The sequence below is a fragment of the Xenopus laevis genome, chromosome 9_10S, assembly GCF_017654675.1.
Source record: "Xenopus laevis strain J_2021 chromosome 9_10S, Xenopus_laevis_v10.1, whole genome shotgun sequence".
Taxonomy (NCBI): Eukaryota; Metazoa; Chordata; class Amphibia; order Anura; family Pipidae; genus Xenopus; species Xenopus laevis.
In genome coordinates this window covers 35,596,254-35,611,733 of record NC_054388.1, presented here as the reverse complement: position 1 = coordinate 35,611,733, position 15,480 = coordinate 35,596,254, and the positions used below count along the sequence as shown (strand labels likewise).

Here is a 15,480-nt window from a genome sequence, read left to right as displayed (position 1 = left end):
TGACACTCACATGCTCAGTGGGCTCTGAGCAGCTGTTGAGAAGCTAAGCTTAGGGGTTGTTGCAAATTATCAAGCAGAAAATGAGGTTGGTCTGTAATATAAGCTGATGCTACAGGGCTGATTATTAAATTCTGATGATAGTTGCACTGGTTTCTGTGCTGCCATGTAATAATTATCTGTATTAATTACTAATCCGTCTTATATTGGGACATTTCTATTCTATGTGTACTGTATATTGTGAGTGGGTCCCTAAGCTCAGTAAGTGACAGCAGCACAGAGCATATGCAGTGAATCAGCAGAAAAGAAGATGGGGAGCTACTGGGGCATCTTTGGAGACAGAGATCTTTACTGCTAAAGGGTTGTGGTTGCCTTGGGCTGGTACTGAAGCACAAAACATAATGTACAACATTTCTAGCTATTTCTTTAGTTAAGCTTTAGTTCTTCTTTAAATATGTTACTTTGTGTTATGCGCCCTCCTAAAGACATCTACCTGTACCACTGCCTGCACCTGTGTGCAAATGCAAAGCTGAACAGTGGGGTTGGAGGCTGCCATTTTTGTGTAGGCAGCGCCGGATTTCAATGTGGGGCGCCCCTAGGCCACGCGGTCCGACCAGGCGGCCGTCCGGTCCTAGCGCCCACCTCCCCTTCCCAGCGTGCCGGCGAAAAAACGCCAGGCGCAGCTGCTGAAATTGAATGGGGACGCACGCGTCCCCATAGTGCGGCTGGGCGGCATGCCGCCCCTATTTTTTTGCCGCCCTAGGCCCGGGCCTATGCGGCCTTGCCGCAAATCCGGGCCTGTGTGTAGGTCCCTTCCTGTCACATGTGCCCCAGTGTATTACTGAGTAGAAGCATGCTCACTGGGTGCAGGAACAGGTTGGTTATCAGTACTCATGCTCATTCTCACAGTTCATAAACAGTGACTGCTAATCCTGCTACACAGGACTTGTTCAACAGACAAGGATTGTTGATGCAATTGAGGGCCTGCACAATCAATTTAGTGCTGTATTTCTAAAAGGAGAGAGGAAAGGTAGGCAATATTGTACAGGGGGTACTCAAGCCTACATATACTTGCACCGGCCCACTAGGCAGGTCACGTCTCGTATTAAAAATAGTCATTTTATGTTAATAAATAATATGTTTTATGTTAATAAACATACCCCCAACATTTTGGAAACAAAAAGAGGGACAAAAAAGTTGATCAACGCTGTCAAAGCGTCGCGGCGCATTCTACGTCAGCGTCAAAGAAGGCGTAAACGTATAAGTAATGCGCGAGGAGGAGATGTTGCGTCACGTGTGAGGGGACACGCTGTAGTAGGAGGAGAGTAGCAGGGTCTATACGCTACAGCAGAGAAAGCTTTAAAAGGATTCTGTCATGATTTTATAATGTAGTTTCTATTTCTAAATTAAACTATTTACACAACAAATAATTCATTCTACCGTGTCAATAAAAAGAGGGACAACTTTTTGACCACGCCCATTTTGCGGCCACACCCCCTAATTGCCATGTTCACAAAATTTGGCAGGTTATAAAAGTTTGAACATATTTCTGTGTTTGTTTCCAGGTTATTACAGTTTTGATAATGAAGGTGAATTGCCCTTTAAGCTGTGAGTCTAACTTCTCCCAAGGGACCTGTTATCTTATATTGTTACAATTACTTATTTGCTTATCTCAAAATCATATCTGCAGCTGTGGCTGTTCTTGGCTCTCTGCCAAAAGCCAATTAAGTTAGAAACATTGTTTCTTTTTCTGGCTGTTCAGTCCAGAGAAAATCTGGACTTTCTAGTACAAACGAGGTACTGTGGGTTGAGCTGACAAAAGAGGGACTGTCCCTCTGAAAACGGGACAGTTGGGAAGTATACATAAATGCCCAAAGAGCTCAAAAACAAAGTACTGGAGAGAGGTAACATATATCGATGGGCAAATCTGACCCATTTCAATTCGCTGAAAATTTGTGAAACAGCAAAAAATTTGCCAAATGCATTGAAGTCTACAGGTGACAATTTTTTTGACACGCATGGGAATTGTTTTTGCAGTGAAACCTGGAGAAAATTTTCACTCATCACTAGTAACATACCATCAATGAATACAAGGACAGCCCAGAGGATGGTTTTGAACAGGGATCCCCAACTTTTTTTTTTTATCCATGAGCCACATTCAAAATGTAAATAAATGTGGGAGAGCAAAGCAAGCATGCAAAAAGTTCCTGGAGGAAAAAAAAGTTATGGTAAGTGGTGTGATTGGCTACTCGGTAGCCCCTATGTGGACTGGCAGCCTACAGGAGGCTCTGTTTGGCAGTACACTTGGTTGTTAAACAACCAAAACAGGAATTAGAAATAAGCACTTGCTTTGAGTCCACTGGGAGCAACAGCCAAGGGGTTGGTAAGCGACATGACACTCAGGGCTGACCTTGGCCTGCTGAAAAATGCATTGGCGTGGGTACAGGCACACAACACGGTTTCTGGTACCAAAATGAGATAATATGCGTTTCGGTGCCAAAATCCACCACCAGTGCCTGCACTCAGGCTGATGCAATGGTTTCGGATGCATGCGAGGTAAGGGGCTGATTCTCAGCAGGCCACATTTCAGGCCAGTGTGGCATTGACTTAAAGGCCAAGTTGAGCCCTTAAAAAAATTAAATACTTCCTGCTCATAGCTAAAGCAGTCTCACCTTTCAACCCCTAGGTTGCAGCCCTGTCCACCCCACCCCCCTCCCCATCTCCCTACCAGTTGTGGGAGGTGCTCATATGGCAGATTGCTGGATTTGTTTGTGTACTGGCAGGCCCGGATTTGTGGCCTAGGGGGGCAAAAAATTAGGGGCGGCCTGCCACCCAGCCGCATTATGGGGATCTGTGCATCCCCATTCAATAGCACAGTTTGCCGGCGCTTACGCGCGTGGCGAGTGTGGGCGGCTGCTAGGTCTGAGTGGCCTAGGGGTGCCCCCCCCGGCAGCAGCCCATCAGCAGGACAATGGGAAGGTAACCAGATAACAGCTGCCTGGTAGATATATCAACAACACTCAATAGTAAAAATCCATGTCCCACTATGACTCCTTCAATTACATTGAGTAGGAGAAACAATAGCCTGACTGAAAGCAGTTCCATACTGAAGTGCTGGCACTTTCTGGAAGCACATGACCAGGGCCGCTCCTGCCATGAGGCAAGCTGAGAACCTTCCCTCAGGCGGTAGCGAGCAGCCAGTTACAAGGGGCAGCAAAAGGCCGCCTCTTGTAACTTTAAGAGCCGAATTTTCGGGTTTTTTAGCAAAACTGTAATAAAATATAAAAAACACAGAAATGTGTTCAAACTTGCCAAATTTTGTAAAATGGACATAGCAATTAGGGATGTGGCCACAAAATGGGCATGGTCAAAAACATTCACAACACTATGCATGCCAAATCTTTTTGTCCCTCTTTCTATTTCAAAAATGTTGGGAGGTATGCCTATACACCATACCTCCCAACTGTCCTGTTTTCAGTGGGATAATCCCACTTTTGACAGCGACTTTCTCTGCTCTAAACAGCCAGAAAAAGAAACAACGTTTCTAACTTAATTAGCTTTTGGCAGAGAGCCCAGAACAGCCAGAGCAGCAGATGAGATACTTTTGTAACAATTTTGAGATAAGCAAATAAGTAATTATAACAATATAAGATAACAGGTCCATTGGGAGAAGTTAGACTCACAGCTCAAAGGGCAATTCACCTTCATTATCAAAACTGTAATAACCTGGAAACAAACACAGAAATATGTTCAAACTTTTATAACCTGCCAAATTTTGTGAACATGGCAATTAGGGGGTGTGGCCGCAAAATGGGCGTGGTCAAAAAGTTGTCCCTCTTTTTATTGACACGGTAGAATGAATTATTTGTTGTGTAAATAGTTTAATTTAGAAATAGAAACTACATTATAAAATCATGACAGAATCCTTTTAAAGCTTTCTCTGCTGTAGCGTATAGACCCTGCTACTCTCCTCCTACTACAGCGTGTCCCCTCACAAGTGACGCATACATCTCCTCCTCACGCATTACTTATACGTTTACGCCTTCTTTGACGCTGACGTAGGATGCGCCGCGACGCTTTGACAGCGCGTTTGAGGTCACTTCCGGAGCGTGCTTGTGCTATAGTCAGCTAAGTAGCTGCTTGTGATTTCTCAGCTCTTAGGCACGGGCAACCCACCCTCACATAGGTTCCCTCCATCAGCAGGATGAGCGGCAAACGGAAAGAAGAGCAGCCCGTGTCCAACGGGGGAGTGAAGGTGAAGGGACCCATATGGAGCAAAGCCCTGCGGGGAGACTCTATATGGGAGGACAAGGTAATGGCACAAGACGTGTAGGAGCGCAGATCCCATGGTTGGACAAGGACTTCGTCTCCCAGAAGCTTTCTAGGTCGCAGGATGTGGGAGTTGTAGTTGAATGATTTCTGCTGGCCTGGTTATTAACAGTATGGGTCGTTGTAACCAGGAGAGCCATGAGAATAATGTCACCGGGAGATTCACATTTACACTGTAGTCGGTGGGAATCCCTCGCTTTACTGCAGTGTTGTGACTATTGCCTTTGTGCTGCCTGGTTGGGACGAGTCACTATAAGCGAATTCAGGACAATGCACTTTGTTTATCACTGTGACTGTTCCCTGGACACGTTTCATGTTCACAGGCCTTAAATAAACCAGTGTTTTAGATCTGACGTTACTGTATGTGCCATTGATTATTCACTACAGTGTTGTGGTGCCCACACTATATCCGTGTAGCTTCTGCTCTTGTGTTGCATTACACTTTATGTTCTATTTAAATGAACCCATTTCCCTTACTGATTCATATAGAGGGGATCTATTTATAGCACACGATCTACCCTATAGGCTCTCCTACCTCAACCTCACAGAAAGGGAACGGAGCCTTCAGTGCTGTAGATACAATTACTGGGATATCATAATTCCAGTTGCTAATGAGATCCTCTAATTTACTATTCCAGCTCCTTGAAATCTTCTTAGTGTAGATTAAGGATTAGTGTGGCTGTGAATGCTGACTGTGTGTGTGGGGCCAGCCTTGTATGTAACACCTGTGCTGACACTAGGCTAGACATTTACAGTTCTCCACTCCCTTATCCTACCTTATTTAAAGGGCAAGTTAACCCCAAAATAAAAAAATATGTAATAAAAGAAAACATAATTCTAAGCAACTTTCCAATATAGAGTTATTAAAAATTGTCAGTGCTTTTGAAGTTATTCGTAAAAATTTTTGCTTTTAAAAGCATTTTCCTGACTCCTGGTTGTTACTTTTTAAAATCTACAAAAAGGGGGGATTGTGGGAGCACTCAAAAGGCTAAGTTCAAGTATATTTAAGTAGAATGGAAGTGCTACTTTTCAGTGTACATTCCCTGGTCCTCTGTCTCATAAGTAATTCAGTATATATGCAAGTGCATGTGTTTACAAAACAGGGGTTTACCTTGACATGGTATGGTGTCTTATCAACTTTATGGTCATAACTTTGTAACCCAAGGCAGAGCATAGAAAAGGACAAACATTGCTTTCAATAATAATACTTTTACAAATAAATTAAAGGAGAAGGAAAGGTTAAAACTAAGTAAGCCTTATCAGAAAAGTCCACCTAAATATACTAGTAAACCCAATAAGAAATGCTGCTCTGAGTTCTCAATAAAATAAAATAAAAAAAATAAATAAACACAGCATGTCTTTCCTTCTATTGTGTACACATGGGCTTCTGTATCAGACTTCCTGTTTTCAGCTTAAACCTCCAGGGCTAGGGCTTGAGCATGCTCAGTTTGCTCCTCTTCCCTCCCTCTCCCTTCTCTGCTGTAATCTGAGCCCAGAGCAGGGAGAGACTCAGGCAGGAAGTGATGTCACACCAAGCTAATATTGCAGCTGCTATCCTAAACAAACAGAGAGCTTCTATAACTTTTTACTCCGGTATGATAAAACATTCTATAGAATATAGCATTCTAGCTTGCACTAATGCAGCTAATCTATTGGCAATAAAATATCTCCATAGCTTTCCTTCTCCTTTAAAATCTATAGAAAATGTGTAATGCAAAGTTGCTTAGAATCATTTTCTTCTTTTAGGCAAATTTTTATTATGGGGTTGACTTGCCCTTTAAGCATTTGATCAGGATTGTCTCGCCTGGATATCACCAGTTGCAATTCCAATACACATCCTGGAAAGCTGTAGACTGTGATTTCCAATTGTAGATACAAAGAGTTAATTGCTGCCTCTGCTTTTGTGTATGAGTAAGACCTGTGTCTGCATCAGTAGTAGATACTGTAGTTTCCTCCTATGCTTCAAACACATACATACAGGCAGGTTCATTGGCTCTTGTTAAAATCACCCATAGGGAATGTGAAATGGACCTTAGATTGTAATTCCACAGGGGTGTGGACTGATGGGAAATCTCTGTAAAGTGCTGCAGTACTTTAAGTAGTAGTGTTTCAGTTCTATTGAACTGCATCTCCTGTCATTTATTGTTTTAGCTTGCAGTGATTGTGGGCCTTAAAGGAACAGTATCACCCAAAAATGTTATACGTTTATTACTTTAAAACACCTTTACTGTTCCTTTAATTGGATACTGTTGTCACTTTTTGAATCCCTTTAAAATTGTGGTTTTAGCTTTAATTGTAGGGAATGTCAAACCCATTTTCTTACCATCTATACCCGTCTCTTTACAGGATGAGTTTCTTGATGTGATCTACTGGTTCAGACAGATTTTGGCCATCATTTTGGGGGTGATTTGGGGTGTTGTCCCTTTGAAGGGTTTTATTGGAATAATTATGTAAGTATTATATGTGCTGTATTAGTAGCTGTATTAGTAATATCATTTCTTTCCAGAACCCTCCAATATAATGTATTCTCTATAGTCTTATCCCTGTGATATAATAAATACATTTCTGATGTTAGACAGGTCAGCTCTTTAGCAGTCAGGAGGCCATAAAATACATCGGAGGACCACATAATGGCCTTGAGCCTTTTATTATTAGAAGGCAGGTGACAATATAAAGTATGAACACATGGTATAAATGGTAATTGCCATACCCCTTTAAAATTTATGTTATTTTTCTATCAAGGTTTCTTTAAAAAAAAGTTCATGTTTGTGTCTGTGCTAACTGCCATACTGATTTTTATTTATATATATATATATATATATATATATATATATATTTATTATCAAAACAGGGGGGTTGTGGGAGCACTCTAAAGGCTTTAAAGTATATATATAAGTATAATAAATGCTATTGCAGATGTACCCAAATAGGGGTTATTTTGTTACAAAGTTATGATCATAAAATTGATAAGCCACCATACCACGTCAAGTAAACCCCGAATGGCGGTCCCTAACTTGTTTTATTTTTTATGTGCATTCTAGCATTACCTGTAATCAATGTCCGTTGAACGCTGTTTTTTTCACTGAGGGGACGGTTATATACTGCTGGTAAACTTTTACACCTTAATCTTCAAAAACCTACCTAAAGTTTAAAGAGGTAGTACATCCCTTCTTCAACATTATTTTTGCCTATTGTTTTAAATATGAAAAATCAATGGTTTTTGTTATTTCTTATGCTTTAAAGGGGTTGGTCACCTTTGAGTTAACTTTTAGTATGATGTAGAGAGTTATATTGTGAGACATTTTGCGATTTTAGCTTTTATTATTTAAGGTTTTTGAGTTATTTGGCTTTCTTATTCAGCAGCTCTCCAGTTGGAAATTTCAGCAATTTGGTTGTTAGGATCCAAATTACCCTAGCAACCATGCATTCATTTGATTAAGATACTGGAATATGAATAGGAGAGGACCTTACTAGAAAGATGAGAAATAAAAATTAGCAATAACAATAAATGTCTAGCCTTAAAGAGCATTTGCTTTTTAGTGGGGTCAGAAAAGAGTCAGAAAAAAGGCAAGTAATTCTAAAACTATAAAAATAATGAAAACCAATTGCAAAGTTGTTTAGAACTGGCCATTCTATTACATACTAAAAGCTTACTTAAAGGTAAACCACCCCTTTAAAGGGAAATTGACACTCCTCTATGATTGGTCTTTGTGAGTTAGATAATGTGATTAATATACCACCCTCTCACTGTTAAGTTCATGAAATAATAAAAACATAGTTTTTGTCTGTTGCTAAATTTTGACATATCTATATTCAGCACAAGTCCTTTTCATTGAACTCGTATATAAATATAACTTTCTCTTGCCTAATTGGGGGACACAGGCACCATGGGGATGAAGATCCTGCAGCTGGAGACTGGACACTAAATAGTTAACTTTAAACTCCTCCTCCTCCTGCTCTGGGCTTCATCCCCTGCCTCCTCCTACAATCTCCAGTTTCGTTAGTGTCCTCAGAAGGAGAAGACACATAGTTAGTGGCTGGAGCAATTGATCAGGACTGCGTGTTAGGATCATGCCACATTATGGGGGCCACTGACATCACTCAAAGAGCCTCTCCAGCAGATAACTACTCTACCCTATAGCCTTCCCGCTCTACGGAGGTCTGCAGGCTCGCTCCTTTTTTCCCTACGCTGTCTTCCCGCTCCGCGGAGGCCTGCAGCAGCGCTCTACACCTCTTAGGTGTATATCCTTACACAGGCAATTATATACGTGAGTCTTCACATATATTCTTGTTTGTGTCTGTGACAGGGAAACCTATTCAAAGGGCACAGTACAGCTGGCAACGGTGGTGAGTACATTCCACCCTTCTACCCTCTCTTTATTCTCTAAATAGGCCCCCTTGCTCTCTGTTCCTTTTCACACTATGTAGCCCTCTCTGTATCGCCTACCTTCCAATATGCGCATCGATGCTCTTCTCGCGCCTTTTTTCCCCTGCTCTGCCGTCGGCGCCAACGTGCGTTCCACCTTGGAACGCGCTTCCGCCCAGTCTCTACCTTATGCGCAATAGGATCTCCCGCTCCCGCACTGAGACGGTTCTTCTGGCGCCAAAAGCCCTCTCACCCTAACGGCTGCTGCTTCCTATCCCAGCACCTCGGTGCACACTGCTTCTACTTGGGCCCCTGCTTCCTAAGTCTTCAGCGACCGTGCTCCTCTAGTCCAGGCAGACATTTACAGGCAAGTATTCCTTCTCTTAAAGGGGCACTACACCTGGTAAACATGGGTTTCCCCAGGGACTCTAAACCCTCTATTCTCTGTCTCCACAGCACCTTCACTATTAGGAGGCTCTTATCCTTGCATCTGCCATATTCCCCTGCCTCAGCAAAATAAATAAATAAATAATTTAAAAAAAAAAAAAAAAAAGAGAGAGATTTTTTCTCAGGAAGGAGAAAGAGCATCATGGCAGATAAGACAGAAGAGCCCAGGACCTCTAAGTCCTCAGCTCACACACGCCAAAATACTCAAATCACTTTTCTAGCCTGCACCAAATGTAAGGCTAAATTTCATTCGGCATCGGCTGAATCCGTGTGTATGGCCTGCAGACCTTCAGATTCCTCGCCACCACCTTTGGCCAGTACATCTGAGTCTGAGTTGATCAGGGCCCTTTCCCTCTCACTTGCAGGCATCCAAAACCTGGCCCGCATCCCAGAGACATTAGACAAGGTCCTAGAGCACCTTTCTCAACCCGCTAGAACTACCGACCTCCCCTCAGGTTCCAAACGCCTTGCACCTTCGCCACCTGATTCCCCTAGGGAACCATTTTCTCCCTCCGATGAGGAAGGCCAAGTCCTATCACAGGATGACTCCGATCAGGAACACATTGATCCAGATCTAGACACCCCTAGAACCCAAAAGGAGGTGGAAGGCCTTATACAAGCGGTGCTTAGTACTCTTAACATAGAAGAGCCCGTCTTTGTTGAGCCAGCGAAAAATATCTTTAAGAGACAAAAGAAGAGTTCTTACGTCTTCCCAGTTTATGAACAGCTGGACGACCTCATCAAGGCCCAGTGGAAACATCCAGACCACAGGGTGCAAATATCAAGGCGCTTCTCACAAACTTATCCCTTTCCTCAGGAGTGCACTGAGCTCTGGGCTTCACCCCCAGCAGTTGATCCCCCAGTTTCCAGACTTTCCAGGAATACCACCATTCCGGTGGCGGACGCAGCAGCATTCAAAGACCCTATTGACAAGCGTCTGGAAGGGTTTTGCAAATCTTCCTTCACAGCGTCCGGATCCGCCTTTAGACCTATCTTTGCTATTGCCTGAGTCGCCAAGGCTATGGAGGTCTGGGTAGAACAGGTTGCGCAACTTCTCGGGTCCGAGGACCCCACCACCGATAATCTCCTCTCTCAAATAGCTGACGCTACCAACTACATTGGAGATGCGGCTATCGACGCAGCAAAGATGGTGGCACAGGCCTCAGCCCAGTCGGTGGCAGCTCGCCGTTTCCTTTGGCTGAAGACATGGTCGGCCGACCTCACATCCAAACGCTCCCTAGTCAGCCTGCCCTTTCAAGGAAAAATTACTCTTCGGGGCAGAATTAGACAAAATAATCTCACAAGCAACTGGCGGTAAGAGCACGCTACTCCCACAGGCCAGAACCAAAAGACCAGCCTTCAAGAGACGCCCCTTTTTTCGACCCTTTCGGCAAGGCCAAAGGTCAAAGACACAGTCAGACAAACCCAACTCCAATTTCTGCTCTCGCTACCAAAATAAACAAAGGTCCAGTTGGTCGTCCAACAAAGCACCGGCCAAGTCCTCTCAGGACAAGTCCACTTCCGCATGAAGGGGTGCCCACCCCCGAAGGGATCCCACTAGGAGGCCGCCTCCAATCCTTTCGGGAGGTGTGGGAACTCAAGATTCGGGACCATTGGGTTCTCCAAGTCATCACTCGGGGACTACTAATTGATTTTACCCAACCTCCTCCCCACAGATTTTTCGTATCCAGACTACCCCGACAACTACACAACAAGAGCAAATTTCTCTTGGTCATCCAAGACCTTGTCAAAACAGGAACTATACAACCAGTTCCACAATCAGACAGGGGAAGAGGGTACTATTCCAACCTTTTTATGGTCCCCAAGAAGGACGGCTCCCTGAAACCAGTGCTGGATCTCAAAGATCTCAACCCTTTCGTCAGGCGCTGCCACTTCAAGATGGAATCAATCCAATCTGTTTTGGCATCCATGGAAGACGGGGAGTTCATGACGGTCATCGACATAAAAGATGCCTACCTCCATATTCCCATCCACCCAGCCCACCACAGGTTTCTCAGATTCTTTGTGAACGGTCACCACTGGCAGTTTGTCGCACTCCCATTCGTACTGTCATCAGCCCCCCGCACATTCACCAAGGTGATGGCGGCAGCACTAGAAGAACTAAGACTACAGGGCATTCCTGTCATTCCTTATTTGGACGATCTTCTCGTAAAAGGCGAGTCGGCAACAAAAGCCCTTCACCACACGTCTCAGGTCCTAAAGACTTTGACAGAACTGGGATGGACTGTCAACCTCAACAAATCGAAGCTCATCCCGACTCAAACGATAGAATACCTGGGGCTGATACTGGATTCCAGGACAGGGAGAGCCTTTCTTCCGAGAGACAAGACCAGCACCCTCCAGGGCAGGATTCGAACCCTACAGAGGTCATTCAGGGTCCCTCTCCGGACAGCCATGCAAACCCTAGGCACTATGGTAGCATCCTTCCCAGCAATCCCCTATGCACAATTCCACACCAGAGCCCTTCAACATGCAATTCTGCTGCACCAACGCACAGATCGAACCAATCTAGACCGCCGGATAGTCCTTCCGGAACGGGTCAAACGCTCTCTCACCTGGTGGACACAGCCACTACGGACAACAGGGGGGCGTCCCTTCCCTCCTCTCCACTGGACGGTTCTTTCGACGGACGCCAGCCTACGGGGCTGGGGAGGCGTGTTGGGCCAGACGACAGTGCAGGGTCTTTGGAATCAGGAGGAACGTTCTCTCCCCATCAATCTTTTAGAACTAAGGGCAATTCGCTACTCACTGGAACGCTTGACGCCCCTCCTCCGCGGCCACGCCACCCGGATCCAGTCCGACAATGTAACAGCAGTCGCTTATATAAACCACCAAGGCGGCACAAGAAGCCCCGCAGCCCTAAGGGAGGCACTACACATTCTACTGTGGGCAGAAAAACATGTTCCGGCAATCTCTGCGGTACACATACCAGGGGTAGACAACTGGCTAGCGGACTACCTGAGCAGAGAAACTCTAGATCAGGGGGAGTGGAGTCTGCATCAGGAAGTTTTCCAACTCCTCGTGGACAGATGGGGACTACCGGAAGTAGATCTGATGGCATCCCGAAGCAACTGCAAGGTCCCTCGATTTGTGGCTCGGAGCATGGACCCACTTGCACTCGCAACAGACGCCCTAGTGATTCCCTGGCGTTTTTCTCTGGCTTACATCTTTCCTCCTCTGGCACTGCTTCCAAAGGTTGTCAAAAAGATCAAAAGAGAAGGCACCCAGACTATCCTGGTGGCTCCATACTGGCCCAGGAGACCTTGGTTTGCAGACATTGTGACACTCGCAAAGGACGCTCCTTTTTCCCTTCCTCTACGGCACGATCTGCTGACTCAAGGCCCTGTCGTCCACCCGAATTCTCTTCAGTGGGCTTTAACGGCATGGCTCTTGAAGCCCTAGTGCTGCGAAGAGCGGGAGCCCCATCGGATGCACTACCTACCATGCTCCGTGCACGCAAGCCAGTCTCTTCCAAGATATACCATAGAGTCTGGAAGACTTTCATCACCTGGTGCGAACGCAGAAGTACTGACCCACAGAAGGCTACGGAGACTGAGATTCTCTCCTTCCTACAGGAGGGCTTGAAGAAAGGGTTGGCCTTGAGCTCCCTGAAAGTGCAGGTATCAGCATTGTCCGTTCTTCTTCAGGAGAAACTAGCCCTAAAGAGTAATATCAGAACGTTTCTTCAGGGGGCTATCCGGTTAATACCACCGTATCGCTATCCGGTACCACCTTGGGACCTCAACCTGGTGCTCTCAGTACTCCAAGAGGATCCATATGAACCCATAGACATCATTCCTCTGTATACCCTTACTAAAAAAGTGTTTTTTCTTCTGGCCATCACATCAGCTCGCAGAGTCTCGGAATTGGCGGCGCTCTCCTGCAAGTCACCCTTTACCATCATTCACAAGGACAAGGTGGTCCTCAGACCTACTCCAGATTTTTTACAGAAAGTGGTGTCGGAATTTCACCTTAACCAAGATATCGTAGTGCCTTCCTTGTGCCCAGAACCCAAGAATCCAGGAGAGCGCAAACTTCACAACCTGGATGTTGTTAGAGCTATCAACACATATCTACACGCCACCAAAGAGGTCAGAAAAACTGACGCCCTGTTCGTCATTACCAATGGACCCAAACGTGGTGCCAAAGCAGCTAAGTCTACACTAGCCAAGTGGCTTCGTGCTACCATCATCAGAGCATACGCACTTAAGGGTTAAGAATCTCCACTTCAAGTGAGGGCGCACTCTACTCGCTCAATTAGCACTTCTTGGGCAGTTAGGCATCAAGCATCGGCGGAACAAGTTTGCAGAGCGGCCACCTGGGTGTCCCTTCACACATTCACGCGCTTCTACAGGCTACACACACAGGCTTCAGCCGAAGCAGCATTTGGGAGGAAGGTGTTACAGGCTGTCATTGCTTAAACGCCTCCTGGGGCTTACAGTGTCCCACCCTCATGGGTTGCTTTGGGACGTCCCCATGGTGCCTGTGTCCCCCAATTAGGCAAGAGAAAGAGAGATTTTTGTACTTACCGTTAAATCTTTTTCTCTTGTCCTATATTGGGGGACACAGGCCTTCCCTCCCTGTACCGACACTGGTTTACTTGTGGTTTTCCCGACTCCCGTTGGAGTTCGGTTTGGTTTTTATATGTTTTTTCAACCTTGTTTTTAAGAGGTTTGGAGGGGGTAGAGGTCCTCCTCTTCTGTTTTTGGTCATCATGCTCCTTCTTCGTTCGAAACTGGAGATTGTAGGAGGAGGCAGGGGATGAAGCCCAGAGCAGGAGGAGGAGGAGGAGTTTAAAGTTAACTATTTAGTGTCCAGTCTCCAGCTGCAGGATCTTCATCCCCATGGTGCCTGTGTCCCCCAATATAGGACAAGAGAAAAAGATTTAACGGTAAGTACAAAAATCTCTCTTTCCTGCCACTGATACTAATGAAAATTAGATACAGGTTTGGTTGACTCTTTCTTTCAGAATTTCTCATATTTCTGCTTTTCTTCCCCAGTTTTTGCCTGATCAATGCCGGCGCACTCTACTTGTATTTTAGCAGCTTCCAGCAAATAGATGAGGAAGAGTATGGAGGAACATGGGAGCTAACAAAGGAAGGATTTATGACGTCATTTGCACTCTTTATGGTAACTATAAACATTTCTGCTGATCACTGTAGTACATGTATATGTTGCTATGTATAACCTATTGGTCAATACTGTATATACTACTGTACCTATACCTACTGTATATACTAGGGCACCCCCCAAAGGTATTCAGCTTTCCTCTGTTGCCTTATATTCTATGCATTAGGCAGCAGTACCTGAATTATTTCTAATAAGTCCTTCTGTAAAGAAACCGAGGGAAAGGTGTTGAAGACGGCTGCATGTTGGGAATGTTAATCATTTAAATATAATCTTGCATTTATACTTGCATGGTAAAATAGCCATGGAGGGGGGTGCTGTTTTATTTTTTGTTTTTTCTTTTCTGTGCAACATCACAGTTCTGCTTCTAACACTTGTCATTTGTTTTCCTTTTGCAGGTGGTCTGGATCATTTTCTACACAGCAATTCACTTTGATTGATGATGATTTTATTTCCCCCTTTGCCAAAAACTTCTCATTTTTTTCTTTTGTTTTACGGACCCATTTTTTTTTTTTTAACAGAATGAAACTAAAATGTAGCCTAAGGGTAAAATGGAGGAGTGGGACTGTTTTTTTTTTTTTTTTATCTGCATTGAGCACAGAACTGAACTTTTATGGGAACTATGGCTGGTAACTAATCCACTGATTGGACCCCAGTTACCTTACACCCTAACATGAGACCTTGATCACCAGTCTCTCGTCTTCCTCGTAATTGTCGTACTTGTCTGGGAGCAATCGGCAAACCCTATATCCTACAAATAATTCTGCTGCTACATCCATACTGGACCAACAATATAACTTCACTACACCTCAGCCTTGGCATGGCAGCTATATTGGAAATGGGCAGCAGAAAATCCCCAAAGGGCTCTGCTAATTCTTCTAATTGCTTGAAATGATCTTCTGTGCTTTATGGTGAGAGGATGGCTGCATTTTCTGTTCCAACCTACCACACACTCTAACCCGTTTGCTGTAGAATTATCTACAGCCATTAACTATGAGTGATGCAGCTGCCCTCCCAGCATGGAAGGAGTGAATTTGGACCTGACTTGTTTCTCACTTCAAGCTACACAGTATTTAAACAAAAGTCGTATTTAAGCTGATGTGACTGTGTTTTACAATTAAAGTTCCGATTTATTGAGTCATCGTCTCTTTTTCATGCGCAGAACTTGGAATTCATCCTTATACAGGTTATAT

The 15,480-nt window shown here is 44.6% G+C and overlaps 1 protein-coding gene across 1 annotated transcript; it reads left to right on the top strand.

Annotated features, from left to right (window-relative positions):
* Positions 1-4,071: 4,071 nt before the first annotated feature.
* On the top strand, positions 4,072-15,424 carry rab5if.S (RAB5 interacting factor S homeolog). Its single transcript, NM_001091883.1, is given in 4 exon segments — positions 4,072-4,309; positions 6,673-6,776; positions 14,161-14,290; positions 14,686-15,424. Coding segments are annotated over 4 exon segments (384 nt in total). The 5' UTR covers positions 4,072-4,201; the 3' UTR covers positions 14,728-15,424.
* Positions 15,425-15,480: the final 56 nt, after the last annotated feature.